The sequence below is a fragment of the Synchiropus splendidus genome, chromosome 6, assembly GCF_027744825.2.
Source record: "Synchiropus splendidus isolate RoL2022-P1 chromosome 6, RoL_Sspl_1.0, whole genome shotgun sequence".
Taxonomy (NCBI): Eukaryota; Metazoa; Chordata; class Actinopteri; order Syngnathiformes; family Callionymidae; genus Synchiropus; species Synchiropus splendidus.
Window position 1 is genome coordinate 8,448,276 of NC_071339.1, and position 18,031 is coordinate 8,466,306.

Here is an 18,031-nt window from a genome sequence, read left to right on the forward strand (position 1 = left end):
TCAAATATTCCCTGGGAAGTCACATGGCCTAACCAGATGTGGACCTGAAGGCACCATTTCCCTTTCCTCTTCGTCAACTTTTGGGTTTTCACGCCGTGGCATATGAAGGTGGTGAGCAGCATTATGACATGATAATAATACAGATGGACAGATATCTCCAGCTGAAAAGACAGGCAACCTACACCTAGACGCTGTGTGGTAAACAAACTCCTTGCGTTTCAGCAGTGATGGCAGCTTCTATCCGGTGAGTTTCATTCTTCTCTGCAGTACATTTTTCATGTGTTTCAAAAATGCAGTCTATTACATCAGGCTTTTGAGGCCAAACAGTCATTCAAGCCTGCTCTGCATGCTGTTTGATTACATCACTGTGTCAGACGACGCTATTCAGACCGCTGTGTGAAATTGGCATGTGAAACAGATTGTCACTGTTTCCATCATGATGGGGGTCAGGTTGGAAAAAAAAATCACTCTTCAGTATCTTGTGTGTCCCGTATTTGCATCTCTCAAAGCTAGACATCTCCTTCGCATCAAGTTCACCAGGTTGTCTGTGGTGGACATGGGATGTTATTCCATTCTGCCGGGAGTGTCACACCAAGCAGACGCACATCATCTGGACCAGCAACACAGACTGGAACATGCCGATCCAGAACGTCCCAAACGTGCTCTATGGGCGACATGTCTGGCGAATATGCAGGCCAGTCCAGAACTGGAATGTATTCAGGTTCAAGGAATTAGACGCAAATCCTGGCAACATGTGGCCGGGCGGTTTCATGTTGAAAGGTGACTGGCAGTCAAACGGCACAACAAAAGGGGGGTATCTCGTCCTGATATCGTTGTGCATTCAAGTTCCCTTCAACGCGTGCTTTGACCATACACGATGGCTGCCCACACCATAACACCACCACCTCCAAGGGCGACTCTCCGTACAACATTTGCATCTGCAAACTGCTCACCCACGCGACACGCTGTCGTCCATCTGCATGATACAGCTGGAAGCGGTATTCGTCTGTGTACATCACTCTTCCCCAGTGTGCTGAAGGCTATCGAACATGTGCACTTGCCCATGCTAGTCGGTTCTGATGGTGGACCACGGTGAGGACGCCATGCAAGTTGGCTTCTCACAAGTGGTTAAGGACTGTTTGTGGTGTGACGCGTCTGTTGTGCAGACTAAAGGTGTCATTTGCTGTACGTGTAGCAGGTCTGAGACGATCCCGCAAGTGAATAAGCCGGATGCCGCGATTCTGTGCTGGGGTGGTCAAACGTGGCCAACGTCAATGAGGTCAATTTGCAGTGCAATCCGAACTCCCAAACGTCCTATCGTCCGATCGTGAACATTCAGTTGCATAGGAATGATCTGGTGGACATTCCTACTTCCAACATGCCAATGGCACGATCCCGCATGACATCTAAGGCATTGCTGCTTTTGTGAAAATTTGACATTTTGGGGTGGCCTTTTATTGTCCCCAGTATAGGGAGTGTCTGGGTACTGCTCATTCTGTTTGAGCAGTGTCTGGAAATGCCATACCCATGGATTGCAAGGAATGAATGCATCACTGAGCAAATGCTCACAGAAAGCGGTGGACCTTAATTTTGGACACTAAATCAAGAGAAACATCCATTTTGCAAGTACAATACAATGTATGCTCACTTTTGGGTGGTGCACTTTGGCATCAATATCTCAAATGGGGCGTTTATATTTTTGTTCAGTGTATTTTGCTCAATTGCTCTGAGAATTTGTTTACAGAGCCCCGCTGGCGTAGGGTGGGAAAAAACACACGGATTAATAAACTGTGTGCATGGATTCACAAACTGAAGAGACGGTGTAGTAATCCTTACCCTTGTTGGATTTTTGTATTATTTTTCCACCCCACAGCAGATGGGTTCTGTAATTTGTCAATGAAAAACAAAGTGAGCTATTTTAGATAATTCTGCTTGTATAGACAATTATGTGTGTGTTGAGCAGGAAGATCTGTTGGACTACTCTCCTTTTTCAGCATATGTGTACGATCAGTCCCTTCTTGCTCTCCGCCATTCTTTTCAAGAGGCAATATGAGCAGTGAGGATACAAGATATGTGAGTGTGTGACTAGCCTTGATGGAGATGAGGGATCTGGTGAAATACTTCAAACCTATCCAGAGTAAAAAGTTATTAAAGGCCATCAAGGACGGTAAGTTTATCTTTCACTTGTGACACTTGTCACTCATTGAGTTTATTGCTTGTAATATGAAAGTGGTATCGAGGTCTGGGTTGACCATGAAAAGTAGATACATACAAGCGTCCACTCACTCACTGTAAACAGAGGGAGTAGCTCTCTTGCTGACAGGCAGAGCTTCATGCTGCCCCGTCTGAGCTGCAGCGGGCTCGCTGTGCCTTCCAGGGTAGCATCCCTCCTCAAAATTTTACGTAAACACACATCCCTATTCCACACAAAAACAGTTTATCGGTCACATTACGTCAAATTCTGCGATATTCGATGTAAATTCCGTTGTAAATTATTTCGTCTGTGATCGCGAAAATCATTGGGCTATATTATTCTCCAGAGCCCTAGAGACTTGCATGCCATGACTGTTACGAGTTTAATCGCCCCCGAGGTGCCGAGACAGGCATGTCAATATTCGTCTCCCGATTTTTCATTCCGTTTATTCACCTCCCCATCGATGTGCAAGGACCTTTTTGTTGTTGTCGTTGTTGTTGTTGTTGTTACTTCACTGCGTGACGTGCACTTCTTATGACTAGGAAGTTGAGTTGTTGACCTTCTTGGTTGTTAATAAACATGCCGCTGGGTAATATTGACTTGACTTCGGAGTTGTGGGTTGTGGGCGCAGTACTACGCACTGTAAAAGTTCAGGGCTTTGTTGTAGTGATGTACAGCAAAAGGTTGGAATTCCACAATAATACACTGAATTATCATAGTAACTAGGTTTGACACTGAAGCTGTGATGTTACAGGATACAGCTGTGCTTTTACAACAGTGCATCGTAATATCACAGATGAGAAACTACAGCAAATTGGCTGTGAGTACATTTCACAGTATACTCCTGTAATCCTTAGTGTGAAAGTCATGCAAAACTTATCCAATAATTTATTGTGAATTCACAGTGAAAATGTCTACAGTGTAAAGATTTAGGATCAAGGCATTAACATGTCCGAAAATATCAATGAAAAATTGTAAATCTACTTTAAGTTTAGTCTGATACAAGAGTGAGGAAGAGATCCAATGGAAGTGAAATGCTCAATACATGCAAAAAATGTGAATACTGCCCATATGTTTTGTAAGGGCAAAGATTTGTTCTTGCCAAAAATGCAAAGGTACCATCCCAAAGAAATAGACCTCGCTATTGTAGAAGAAACCAACCTTCAGGAAGTCCAGGAATGCAGGCTTGGACAGACACGCCTTCTTGATGAGAGCCATGGCGTTGGTGAAGTTATTGACGTAGTCACTGTAAATATCCAGAACCATGGACTTGGAGAACTGTGTATCGAGAAATAAATGTAAAAAGAAAAAAAAAAAAAAGAAAATAAATTATTTTTTGAAAAGCATCTTTTTCTCTTCTCATGTATTTTATTTTATTTTAGTTAATTTCTTTCAATAAGTTTAAACAAATGCTTTCTAAATAAAAAAATGAATTGTGTTACATTTTTTCATATTACAGGAAAACTTGCTCTTTTCGTTTCTTAAGACATAAACGACCAAACACACTGAAAGGCTTCAAATGGAAGCGATAAGAAAATTTGGTGACAGTCATAAGTCCTAAATATTTGCATCAAAGTACCAAAATGCATATTTTGGTTTTTATTAGTTTGAAAACTGTATGTTTTCCGGACATGTCCACACGATTTAATCACTGAGGAGAATAAATACAATCTGAAAACTGTGACCTGAAAGTCTGCAGTGTTTTCGCATCCACGAATGCACGCAAAGTTCACCGTCTAACATTCCACTTCACATCAACCCAAAGAGCCCGAACAACCATTCAAGTAAAGGAGTCATCTAAAATTGGTTTGTTTACCATCTTTGCTGCGACCTTCACGAGCCATTTACAAACGCTGGAATGTCTGTAAAGAGGTCGACGTAGCTTCCCTCTCCTCAATTAAACGCGCGGCGGGTGGCTGATAGTGGCGGTTTGACGAGTGCGGGGGAATTAGCAACTCGCATGACTGAATTAGCCACCTTCCCCTCGTCGCCTCTGTCAGGATATGATAATAATAAAAGCCCGTTGGGGACAGACCCGCAGCGCAGCAGCTGATTACCGCTTTCTATTTTCCAGTGTGGCCACATTCGCTGGCAGTTCATTGGATATCAATGCAACATCACTTTAATGCCCGGCTGACAATTAGAGGGGTATTAACCTCCTAATAGACAAATAATGAGTGGAGTGAATGACTGAACACACAGCAGCGGCGCAGGAGGAGAATCCACACTTCATTCTGTTAACACATTTTCCCCAAAACAGTATTGGTTCATGTCACATTTTTCTGTGACTCTTGCTTCCAAATTTAGGAGGAAACAATGTCGAGAATTGTTTCATGTTATTCGACTTCCTTCTCCTCACACTCAAAGCAACCCATCAACACTCTAGCTGGGGGGTCAACAAATTGTTCCAGGAAGGGCAGAGCGGGCGCAGGTTTTTGTTCCAACCAATCAAACACACACAGTTCAACCAATCAGGTGTCAGCTGAAACTATCAGAAGCTGACTGACAATCGCTGATCGCAGATCACCTGGTTGCTGAAGCTGTGTGTGTTTAATTGTTTGGAACAAAAACCTGCAGCCGCCACTGCCCTCTCTGGAACAGTTTGGTGACCCCTGCTCTGTCCGTTGCGAGCATTCTGGTTGTTTTGCTTCGACACAGAGGGTGTTTCAAAACTAAATCAAACCAGAGTCTTGACATTGACAGTGATAAAACAATTTCAGTGTACACGCCGTGTACTAAACGGCACATTGAAACTCACCGAGGCAACAAATAAGTCTCCAATTTTCTCGTTGCTGTCCCACTCCGCGACACGTGACGCCAAAGCAATCTGGAACATGGAGTGGCACTGCGTGATCTCTCTCACTCTGTAGAATATCGGGCGAATCTTCCGTGGACTTAAGATGCGTGGATCCGCTTCCATCAGTTGTTTGTGATATTCCTGCACAGAGGCGATGAATTCATGTAGAACATATATGTATCCGCGTGCGTTCTATCAACGTCAGCCTGCATGTTGACTGATGGTTCAAAGATAAACCGCGGGATGTAGGCAAACATGTGAAGGTACATCAGCTAAAGGCATCTCCCCATACAAATAATGTTTGTTTGGAGCAAACACATTCACACCTCAAGGTGACTTGGAATCATAAAGACAAGAATAATAATAAAAGTGAGGAACGCGCCGCTCAGAGCAGAGTTGGAGATGTGAGAGCTTCACAGTGAAAGGGCATTGACTGATTCTGCAGTCGCTACTCATGGGAATATTAACATCGCCTGCAGATAGTCTTTCTGTTGATGTTGTAAACATAACTTGTCAGAAAGATGCAGAATGAAGAATTGGCAGCCAATCATGCAGAAGAAAAGCTGGTGGTAACGATGGAAACAGGTCCATTCCTCTGACTGGGCTCCGGCTTGACTCCAAGGCACTTTTGATCTTAATATCACCATTATGAATCAGTCCACCACCTGTTTGTCCCAGCTGGCAAAGGTCATAAGGCTTCAGAGTAAATCATTGGAGGAGAGTGCTAATCTCTGTATTCTATATTCATTTCCAGACTATAGGTCGCTACTTATTTCCCACAGTCTGAAACCTGCTTCTTATACAATGATGCGACTAATATATGGATTTTTACAGGGTAATGACCGTCATGTGGTGCTATATTGAGCCTCGTCACATCAAACCGATGAAATAAAAAATGCCCTGTTTTCACCCGCATGTCCGCAGCTGCGCCAACAGAGATGATCTGCTGGAGGACCAGAGACAGGAAGCAGCAGCTGAGACCAGCTGTGGTGTCTGAACTTCAGACATATGGGCAAAAATATCACATTTTGAGCACTTCAATATAAATAAAATATGTGAGGAGTTCATGATGCATGTCCAGGTGATCCTCAAGCGTTTTTAAGCCAGGTGCACCAATGACCTTTCTACAACGCAAACAGCACCACTGCACCTGCGGCTTATAGAGCAGAAATCTATTTTCCTTTTTAAATTTAGTGAGTGGTGCTAATATTCCTGTGTCCTCCATAGTCCAGAATTCATGGTATGCTGAAGGGCTGCGGAGATACTTGACAACACCCAACAACAACACCACCGATGGAGTTTATAGCCATAAATGCAGCTATTTTCTAAGTAAATCTATCTATCTAAATAAACATGTTTTCCTGCAACCATCTTTTGTTTTCTTAGTGCATCATAGCAGAGCATGATTGTCTTTGCCTTCCCGTTACCAAGCTGCCTTTGCCACACAGAACTGTGCTTGAGGGCTTCAGCAGCCACGCTTCCAAACAATGGCTGAATGACTACAATCCGTGCTTTGTGGTGATAATGGCCGACTCCATTTCTCCAAAACTTTACTTTAACTACAAATTATTGCTCTCTCTGGGAGCGGTTTTGGAAACTCTTTACAAATCTCCCGGTCATTTCAACATAATGAGACGAGCAGATATTTTCCCACATTCACGAACTGTAACTTTTTAATTGTACTTGTGTTCTTTCATCCCAACTGTGTGAACTCAACGAGACGCTCTGCGTAATTAGTAGCCATTTCCAAGTAGATAAATCTCCGAACGTATCTGGCATAATAGAGTCATTTTACAGGAAAAAAACGAGTTAAACAACACCTGAATGCGGTGAGCAATTTTGCAGCGCATAAAGCAGCTATTGATCAGTGCCGATTCAGTAAGTAGCTCCTCTTTTTTCCCGCAGATAAGAGGATCTCAATTCAACGCTGAAGCTGCTGTCGCTGTGACTCTCTGTGAGTCTGCTGCTCTCCTTGTCTAAACAACAGTCAGTATTTTTACCTGTTGCCAGATGGATATTACCACTCCTCTCTGGGTTATTTCTCATGCAGTGAAGTGATTGCATCTGGCAGAGGAGAAACACCAGAGACCAAACAAGCTCACCTGAGTTATTCTCAGGAGAGACTCCAGGTAGCTCCGCTCGCTCTGGATGATGGAGCTGAGAATGTGCCGCCTGACAACCTGTACGGAGAGCGGAGAGGCAATTAAGAGCTAAGAGGACTTTATGGATTCAGCAGCAATGTTGAGGAAGGTGCTATTATCATGGGTTTGCCACAAATGGACTTAAAGAGCCATTCATATCTCCTTCGTTGTTTTATTAGCACTTTTGGAATGGTTCCAAATGCTCCCTTTGGCATATTTCACATGTGCTGTGTTCTTTATGTGACTTCTTGTCTTAAAGTTTTAGTTTAAAGTTTAGATTTAACGTTGCAGAAGTAGGAAATACATCACTTTACAAGTGATAATAAACAATGAGTTTTCCACTTCATAAAAAGTAGAATATACAAATATATGTTCATCAATTTATATAGCTTGTTTTCACTAATTTCAATAAATATTTGCTCATACTTTACAGTAGTACTTAAATATTTAATTCCTCAAAATTCCCATTCTGGTTTCATCATTTATTTTCATTTATGGGTTTTTTTTCAATGGCATTTATCTTAACTCATGTAAATATTTTCTTGTTTTCTTCTTTTTTAATTATTCTATTTTTGTATTTTACATTTTATTAAAATAAATATATTTTTTTAATAAATTAAATTTGAAATACATTTCAAAAAATGTTTTCTTTAGCTATTATTTTCTCCAATAACTAATAATCATCTGTAAAACTAATGGCTTTTCACTCAAGAATTTCATTACACATCTTTTCATTTCTACAGTCACACGTCTACATTATTGGTGATATGTATTTTTCCATGCACCACATGAGTCAAGGTTTTTGCCTACCACTGCTTTGAAAAGCAAAACAGAAATGGATGAGACGAATTATGATGCTCCAATCACAACAGCCTGGAGCTTTCTGTGTGGACCATATTTCCACAAGGAAATATACCGTCATGTATTTGGCATTTTTTAAAAGGCATGAAGAAAGAATCGGAACCTGGTGGCTGGTCAGACCCTCTGGCATGGAGCTGAGCTGCGGAGGAGCGAGTCTGTCATCTGCCACCACCACGTCCAGGTACCCTGCGTCGTCCTCCTCTTCTGCAGGGGGAAAATGATATAGAAGTTAAAAAGAGAAGAGGAAAGAGACTGTGTATCTGTGTGTCAGGGACGACAGAAGCAGAGGGAACAAGAGAGAAGCAGCCTTCAGATCTCACTGCAGCTGGAGACACACTGCGACACACCAAGTTTATTACCTCTAAAATACTTCTGTTCTCTCAGAAAAGACAAAAAAAAAAGAGAGAGTCAGTGGAAGGGAAGGAAAGTTAAAGTCCTAGTGAAAATAAAAGAATGAAAAGTTTTCAAAACATTGCTGTATCTTGAGAGTAAAGCAGCGGCAGAGAAAGGGATCTGCAGAAGACGAACCAACACCTCTCCGCCACAAAGGCATTTGACGGAGGCCAGCGAGAACTCTTCAGCTGTGAGACATTGATTGCAGATAGGTTCACCTTTTCAATTAAGACTTAGCAGAGATAACACAGGGGGGGAAATAAAGTGTAGCGGGCGCCGCTTTTGTGTGGGCAAGGAAATGTGGATGGTTCTGTATTCTGATGGAGATAGTTGCTCCATTAATGGTATTGTGTTCAGTCCACCCTCAGATTCATGTGAGGCATGAGCGCGGACAGAAGGATTTTACTAGGAGGACAGCATTTAGATGGACGATCGACACGAAGGAGGCAGACGCAGATGAATTTGAACCACCACTCTCATCAGATTGGATTCATGGACAAAACAATTAAACAAGATTTTGAGCAATGTTGGATGTAATGAGCAGTCATTCATTTGAATCAGTCCAAGTTCAACCTTTTTCAAGTGACTCTGTTCATTAAAAAAAAAATCCAGAGACACACCAAAGGAGCCTCGGCCGAAGCGCGATTGTGTCAAGTCAGAATTCCTGTAGAAAACACCTTTTATTTTGTGAAACATTGTAGCTACACTCAGTTATCTTGCAAAACATTTGAATCTTGATTTTATTCATCAATTATAGTGCACCTTCACAAAGTTTTTATCAGTGTAATGAGAACATTGATGCCGTCTCACTATTGTCTCATCTTCATCATGGGAAAAATATATTTCATCTTGTTTCGTCTGACAAAACGAACGCTGGCTTGACTTGTATGCTATGAAATACTAGTGCAAATTCATCGTACTTATCATTCAATTGCGCTAGTGTTGCCAAAGTTACAGTATGTTGCTGAAATGGTAACATAACCTCACTACTTGGACAGCCGAAGCTCTAATAATAAGTGCGACCGAACGAAGCCCAGATCCAAACCTAGAGTCTAGTTTTGAAGGTCATAGCAACATCACCTCCCTCACCATGAATTAGTTTAAAGCACAGCTGAAACAGCATGAGGAGAAACAGGGGTGAAACAAGCCTCCACTCACGGGCGTTATCAGTTGCATCTTTTCTGTTGAGGAACGGGACTTTCCTCATGACAGCCATCCGGGTTTTTTCCAGTCCATCTTTTGTGCCGCTTCTCGCCGCCTTCATGAGCTTCTGAACCTGATTGGAAGGAGAAGAGAGACACGAAGAGGGAGCGTCTGAGTGCGAAGGAAGCGCCATGCAAGGGGGACTCGAAAACCTGCGGTGCTTCTGTGGAGGGAGATGAGAGAAGTGGCTCTCAGTGGGATCAGCCCCCAATCTCACCATCTGCGACTCCCCGCAGGTCGCCCTGCCGCCTCTAATCACAGAGTCGATGAGTATATCATAGAGAGATTATGGTAACAGAGTGACCTCCATATTAACATGGCCTCGCAGCTCAGTGCAGGGGAAATCAGCTGACCGGCAACAGGACTCCACACACCCAGAATACACACTGGGTGGGAGTATTTTTACTTCAGGAAAGTAGGTCAATATTATTTGTTGCTCTGGTGTTTATGGAATCAGATATGCAGACGATTGTTAAATAATTGATGCGTGCGTCGATATTGAACAACTGACAGAGAGTCTCAGAGGAAAGTACAGAGAAGAGCTGGGAAGGATCCTGAGGACAGTGACAACACAGCGCAGTTCACTTCTGGATCATTTCCAGGAAAAAAAACAAAAAACAAAAAAAGAGCGAAGATCTCTCGGATATACCTTGATGTCATAGATGTGCGCGCCAGCCAGTTTGGTGGCCAGCTCACGCTTGGTCTTGGCACAACGCTCCCGCAGCCGACGCACCTCAGGAGAGAGCTAGGTGTGGAAGAGGTCAAGGCGATAGGTATGGGGTGTTACACCACAGAAGCAGCAGGAAGGAAACAAAAAAGGGGGAGAGGAAGTGCAAAAGGGAAAGTGATCACGGCAAAACAAAACCTCCACCCAAGCAATTGATAGGTTCCTTTGGATTGATGGCAGATATTAGCAGGAAGCTCTTGTTTTGAATTGTGGGGATTGTTATACTGCCCCCAGCAGCATTCTACAAGGTATGACACATGACTATTACAGCAGACGATAGCGCCTTTAACATGAAAAATAAATGCTATAAACGAATGTAAAGAAACAAAATACAATTGAACCACTCATTCAAAAACATACCAATTACAGCAAAATAGAGCACAAATAATAAAAACGTGTGTTTCTTTTCATGAACATTTACAATGATAGCGATGGTGTTGGTAGCTGCAGCAATGCTGGGATCACACACGGTAGCTATGGAGCTAAACAGCACTGTCAGGTAAAGTGCTACTTGAATTGAGCTAAAAGTGATGTTGAATGTTTGAGGCAAAACATTAATAGAGACCTGTCACCTCACTAATGTTTATGTTTGTGCCACATTGTGCATGAAATCGCTCAGTGCAAACAAACAAAAAGGCCTATTCCATGTTTTGCCATGGGCTCCAGCATTTACTGCAAGCAGGAAAAATGAACTTTTTCACTAACCATCACTGACAGCACAGGATGGTTGTGCTGTCGTGTTGGTCATCATATTCTTCACTAACTCTGGGCAGGATTAAGGAGTGTGCAGGACTAGGGCAGGACTTCAGGTGCACTAGCGGAGAGTAAATTGAGTGCGACTAATTAAAAGAAATGTGAAAGGAGGCTGTGCTCAAGTGGAAGTTTGCCTGGACCGTAATGGTGGAGGTATCTTGATTAATGACACAAGCGGCGCAGTTAAACTCCTTCTTTTGCTCAGTGGCCTGGGACAGCCCAGCCGGGAATTCCACCCCTCACTCTCCTGTAATTATTGTAAGGATTACAGCCCGAGCAGAGCACAAACACTCTATTTTTAAAGACGACACAAAGGCGAGGAGGAATCTAAACATTAAAAGATTGCAGTCAGCAGAACAGTTTGAAGAATGTGGGGTGTCTGCAGTGGAGCGTGTGATGGAGCGGAGAGGCGTGAGCGTGAACACAGTGCCATCATGTGGAAGACTGACACGCAGCCCGTGGTCAGTGACTAAGCAGAAACAGCAGAAGCAGAGCTGTGGCTTCCCTTTTTTCACTCTCATTACTCAGAAAGATTGTCAAACATTCACTCTCTTTTTTAAGTTATTAAACCTTTTAATATGGTGTTATGGTTCAAAATCTTTATTTTAATCACTACCTTAAGTTATATATTATATTATATATCTGCTTGAGTTTGGGGTAGGACCCTACTGAAGACAGCAAATATTTAACTCCAATCCAGTTACATGAAACATTAACATTTAAGTCGCATGACTATACACCAACATTCCATACTGAGTTGGATCTTTCTTTAATCCAGCAATGGTAGTTTCACCACAAAGCTGACATGATGTGATCGATGAGTTCTCACTGAACCCGACAAACCCGGTGAGCCCATAAACAACCACTCCTTACCTTACTGCGAGCAGGTACTTTGCCGTCATTGTCGGACTGCTCGTCATAGCTCTCAAACTCGCTGGAACTCCATCCGTTATTTGCATCGCCGTCTCTCTGGACGTCCTCGTAGATCAGATCTGGAGGTACAATAAACGTGAAATTTCGGAAACCTGTAAATGCCTTGCAGCTTTAAGCAACAGTGACGACTAACCATCATCAGGGGAGTGTGGCTCCTCACACGGGACGTCGTCATAGATGACCTCTAATGGGGGCTGAGGTGCAGATTCTGCCACACCATGGGCTGCAGGGAGGATTAAGAAAAAAAATTGAGAATGAAGTTGTTCTTTAACTGAGAGAGTCGGACTTGCTACTGGGCAAGATTGCGAATCAAAACACCCCTGGATTATGCAGGTTCCTGTGAGCACAACAACATCTTCATAACATTGCCGTGACACTGACTAAAGTAGCAGTGCAGTCCTTGTTGTGTTGCTGGCTTTGGAAAATGTTGCGTTTGTATTAATGGCTGTTATAGCATCTGTAAGCCATGAAGTAAGTTGTGGTTGCAAATATTCGAGGTGTAGTTGTTGCAGTAGCAGTTGCTGGTATGTGTGGAGTCGGCACACACTCTAAACACACACTACTCGTTGCAGAGATAAATGTTGGTGTGGAAATCATTGTCGCTGGACATGTAGTTGCAGTTACTAATGGTGCTGTTGCTGTGTTCATTGTGATGATAACCACAGATTCGCTGTGCATGTGATTGTTGTTGACATACAGTTGTAGCCAGGGCCGTTTCAAAGAATTTGGGGGGCCCCTGTAAAAACTAGAACAGCAAGCATAGCAGTGAGCCTATGCACCGCAGCCATGAAAACCAAAGTTAACAATGTTAGGCTTTTGCAACATCATATTATTAACACAAATGAAGTGAATTTGTGAATCTGGAACACATCTGGGTTTTTCTCTGTTCTGTTGATAATATAATATCAGTAAAAATGACCAAATCCTGAATATGAAGTTGTTGTTTTTTCTAATATTTGACAAACATTTTACATATTTTCGCATAAAACATATTCCAGGAGGCTTTGCCAAATATATATATATATATATATATATATATATATATATATATATATATATATATATATATATATATATATATATATATATATATATATATATATATTAGGCCTTCAGACGGAACATGTATTTCAAACAACTAAAGTGCATTCAAGTCGACAACAAATTAATTCTTGTCCTTTTGGCAGATGTCGATAGACTAACCATGTAAACAGAAGGCTTTATATAGTTTAACTCAACACTCGTTGCAAACTGCAACGTAACTTTAACCTTGAAATTTCAAAGTTCAACACTGAATGCAAACTGAGAACACTTGAATCGTCGCCATGACGACGGAGCAGGTCCCGCTTGATATGTGACACCGTAAACAACGAGGAAAGCGATCAAATGAAAAACAATCTGAAGAGGATTTTTTTGAACCGCTCCTGCTTGTTCAGACTGCGCAGTGAGCTGGAGGAGACTGTCACTGCTGAAGTGGTGGATGCCAACGGTATCGTGGCGTCTCTGTAAACGGTGGCCTGACGTTCCACGGCGGTCACGCCGAGGGTTTTTGTATTTGTATTTGAACACATTCTGTGACATCACATTGTTGAGATGGAATTACCGTCTAGGCGTCCTCTGCCTGATGTTTGAGGGGGGGTTGCATGACAGAATTTTAAGGGGCGGACATAATTTGTTGTTGCATTAACCCGGTGTTCTTTAGGGCTCCATGGCTTACTACCCAAGTCAACTACCTTGTGGCGACGGCCCGCGCTGTAGCATCTGCATTCTTGTTAGTTGGAGCCGGTTGTTGCATTGGTTGTCGTTTTTCCATTGACTAGATATTTTGTCCCACTTTTAAATCTGTGTGGAATAGTGTCTTTTGTCCAAACACATTTCAGAATAAGCTATTTTTTTTATCTAATCCCTGCCAGAAATGCAGATTATCAGCCTGATAAACTAAATCCAGTTGTTTTCTTGTTCCCCCGGAATCTTCTCTGAATGCACAAGCGGGAAAAAGCGAGCGTGATAGGAAGAACATTTGTTTAGATAATCCTCTTTTGTCAGGGGAAAAAAAGAAATCAGTTTCCCTTTGTTCATCTTCAAGATGGAGTCCAAGGTTATTTCTGATTTTCTGACTGAACTCGGCTCAATAATCCACGGCAGAAAGCATGTCGGCAATCAGATTAATTGAAAACAGCGACTGCTGCTGTTAGAGGATTAGCGGAAGGTGTTGCAGACAAATCACGGTTTAAAACCTGATCAATAAAGCTCAGCAAGCTAAATTAGGCAGCAACACTCAGGAAGCAGTTAATGACGAATCCAGCAGAAAGAAGAGAGGAAGTCAGTCAATACTGCACTCGTGTTCGGCACAGTCGCTGAACACGAGTGCACGCTGAAGAGGAATACGACTCAAAAGAAATGATATTTGTATTAGCTGTTGTGTTGTTGCTCTGATAATACTAGAGTGAGGTTGTAGTTAAGTGTCTCTGTAGCTTCATTACATCATTTCAGTACCATGCTAACGTTGTAATGGCAGTAGTGATAGTTTACCACTTGTAGTTTTTGGTATTAATTCTAGCTACTGGAACAGTAAATACCGTTGTAGCATGATGGTGTCATCTTTACATGGCAACTCAGCTCCTGCTCAGCTCTTCAACTTCCTTCACTCAGGTAGTTTTGATCATCACACGTAGAATTAAGTACGACGTTACCACCACGTTAGCATGGTTTGCTACGTTAGTCGAAGTTCAATCTGGTGATCAAAAGCGCGACTCGGTGCTTCAGTTTGCTAGTTTAATCCCAGTTAAATCATTGATGATGATGACAGCTCCATAACAGCCTTCAATCATCGCTACGATGCGCTGATTCTGGAGTTAAAAAAATAAATTTTATTGTATGTGTAAAATTTTGTATTTTTACACACACACACACATAGTTAAAAATTATATATATATATATATATATATATATATATATATATATATATATATATATATATATATATATAGTTAGTTAGTTACAAATATATATAGTTAAAAGTATTAAAGTTAATTAAAGTTATATATATATATATACATATATATATATATGATTAAACTAGCAAACTGAAGCACCGAGTCGCGCTTTTGATCACCGGCTTGAACTTCGACTAACGTAGCAAATCGTGTATATATATATATATATATATATATATATATATATATATATATATATATATATATATATATATATATATATATATACAAGGCAGCACACAATAAAAGTCTATTCATCTCATAATCATAGGCATCAGTCCGGAAATATTGTCTGGAAATATTGCGTTGCAGGGCACCTTCTCACTTCTGAGCCGTCTACAAAACCCAGCAGAACCGCTGACGGAGTGAAAATCACAAAAAGCAGATTTTTCGGTGTGGAAAAGCTTCCCTATTGATGCTCATTCTGGATTAATTGGATTCACGGCGGTGTAGAAATCAAATCATCACAGTGTGCGGGTGTGCGGCTGCGTTGTGAATGCGCTGTCTCAGGGAATCCAAACATGAGCTTTGCAGACAGAGATTGTGTCGACGCCACTATTTTTCAGGTGGACTCTCTTCTTGTAATGCATGACAAAAAAGGCGCAGGTGCAGATGCTCTGACTTCAACTATGATGTGCAGACAACTGTGACAACTCCCCATTTTCTTTCATTTATTTGAGTATGGGTTGTGGGGGCAGCATCTTAAGTTAAGAGGCCAGACTTCCTCTTCTCCAAGAACATTCTTAGCTATTCTCATAGTAGAGGAGCGGTGGTGAAAACTCTTTTCAGCCACTGGATCTTTCTGTCTCTACTCAAAGCTTGTAGTGAGAGCAAGTAAGGAAGGTTCGTTTAATGATACTCTTTTTTCATGCTCTCTGCAGTAAATGTATTTCAAGGCTGTTTGAACTTTTTTAGAAAGCTTGGGAGTAAAAGCACCATTGCCTGCAACAATCACCATGAAACCCTGGAGAAAATAACAATGGTCTTTTCATCGGAACAACCTTGCAAGCTGCAGAATATCCATGAATTGAAGCCGCATCTCGGGGCAAGCTCAGGTCTAATCTTTGAAATTGAACTCTTGCGGTGCAACTGAAGGTGAATCACTTCATGTCAACGTAATTTGCTTCTGTACCTTCAGAACCGTCCCCAGGCTCGATGCTCTCCTCGACAGTTTCCTTATCCTCGTGTCCTGAATCAGCCTGAGTGGTTGAGGGTGCAGTAGTAGGTTCTTCGCTCGTGGTGCCGGCCTCGTCTGCTGCTGTGTCGGACCTGGAAAGACCCAAAAACATTGATGCTGCTGAAACAAATGCGTGCCTCATTAACAGCTGATATCAGTGAAAGGAAAGGGCGGCGGTCCAAATACTACAATCTTATTCAAGCAAAAACTGATAGGAAGACAATTTCCCTCCATTTCCTCTGCAAGTATATTCCGCACAAACAGAAAAATGTCCATAAAGTAGCTATGGAGTAACAATGCCCTGTACTAAATACATTTCAAAGTTGAAGTTTTTATTTCCATCTAACTCTTCGGTGCATACGGTAGACAGTATGAGAATGTCGGTTCAAAAACCAAACTTCAGTACTAATGTCTGGTTGTTGTAGGGCCAGGGATGAATTGTTCCCAATTTATTATCATGGAAAATTTCTGGTCGATATCTTCACTGACATCACCCTGTTTAGAGAGGTTCCCATGTTCTGAATCCAGCAGATGACAATGAAAACGGAGCGTGAAATTTCAAAATATTGCATGTGAATACTGTGGTCGAAGGAGAGAGATCACATTTAGTTGATGAAATTTCCTCAATTAAGCAATGTCATGTCTCTTAACAGTTGACTTTAAGAATGGACCAGTCTGAACACATTTTCGAGATGCTATTGAAGAAAGATCAATTTGTCATAATCTATTCTCGAAATCATTATACAAACTGTCAGTCCTCTGTCTGGTGTGATGAAAAACCTTTTCACAATTCTCTCTCTTTAAATGGTTGTTTTTCATTGCCTTATTGAAGATTTTACCAACTGTTAGTCCCTAACTGGTGTCGGGTCGTAGCATTAGTGCTGCCTGTGAGAGTGTGTCCACGATCAGTGAACTCTAATGGAGAGGACACCGCCGGCAATACCGGAGCAGAGGTCCGTCCAATATCCAACTATGGTCACCACAGTGTTTCACCGAAGCGCCAGCACAGCAGGAAGCACCGAAGTTCACCACACTCTCCACAACTGTCACACGCTGGTGTCGGCTGTCAAATGCCGCGGTGCTGGAGAGTGCGGTGCGCCGTCACGGTCTCCTCATGCTTATGTGTGCAGGTCCAATGCAGCGATTGAGCCACGCGTTTATCGAATTTATCGTGAGATGGAGAATTGTCATCGTGGAGATTGTGTTTGGCGGTTTATCATGTACGATAAGTTGTCGCCCATCACAAAATAGCCTCGGATACTCTGCTTGTACTTCCCCTTCCTCTGGATTCTAATTCTGACCAGTACAGAACAAGAATACCAAGAGCAGCAGCAGAATATAAAGAATATTATGTAAGCAGCTCTGAGCACTTGTGCTTCTGGCTAAGGCTGTACAGCGTGGATGATGTGGGTGGAGTGCTAGAATCTCAAAAAAGTAGGAGCAGGCTCAAAACTTGCTGTTTTTAGATAAGCAAGTGATGAAACCAAAATCATGCTGGGAGAATACACCTCATCAGGGCCACACAATGCAGCATCAGATATGTGTCCAGAATCTTTTAGGAGGAGTTAAACACAGGCAGCTATTTGAGTCATTTATGTCTCTCATAGGGCTGTCAATAGATGAAACTTTTAAACTTCCTTTTAATCGCACAATAGAGTTCATTTGGTATTACCTTGAATTTGAAACTATATAGCACAATGGAGTATTAGCTACACAAACTAAATTTAAGAAGGAAAATAGATGTTGTTCATTCAGTACATAAGCCGCACCAGTCTATAAGTCATGGGTGCAATGGTGCTGCCGTAGAAGGGACAGTGGTGCGCCCATCTAAAAAGGTCCATGAGGATCACTTCTAA

At 42.0% G+C, this 18,031-nt stretch overlaps 1 protein-coding gene across 2 annotated transcripts in view; it reads right to left on the reverse strand.

Moving 5' to 3' along the window:
• The window catches only part of arhgef10la (Rho guanine nucleotide exchange factor (GEF) 10-like a), a 149,304-nt gene that overhangs the window by 105,019 nt on the left and 26,254 nt on the right, over positions 1-18,031 (reverse strand). The window contains exons 4-12 of one of the 2 annotated variants that reach the window (XM_053869070.1): positions 16,131-16,267; positions 12,136-12,225; positions 11,943-12,061; positions 10,239-10,334; positions 9,545-9,662; positions 8,097-8,197; positions 7,094-7,171; positions 4,953-5,132; positions 3,356-3,472 (exon numbers count right to left, since the gene is read on the reverse strand). In XM_053869070.1, the coding sequence (XP_053725045.1) occupies positions 3,356-3,472; positions 4,953-5,132; positions 7,094-7,171; positions 8,097-8,197; positions 9,545-9,662; positions 10,239-10,334; positions 11,943-12,061; positions 12,136-12,225; positions 16,131-16,267 (1,036 nt within the window). The remainder of the gene's footprint in view (positions 1-3,355; positions 3,473-4,952; positions 5,133-7,093; positions 7,172-8,096; positions 8,198-9,544; positions 9,663-10,238; positions 10,335-11,942; positions 12,062-12,135; positions 12,226-16,130; positions 16,268-18,031) is intronic. The other variant, XM_053869071.1, reaches the window with a different exon arrangement.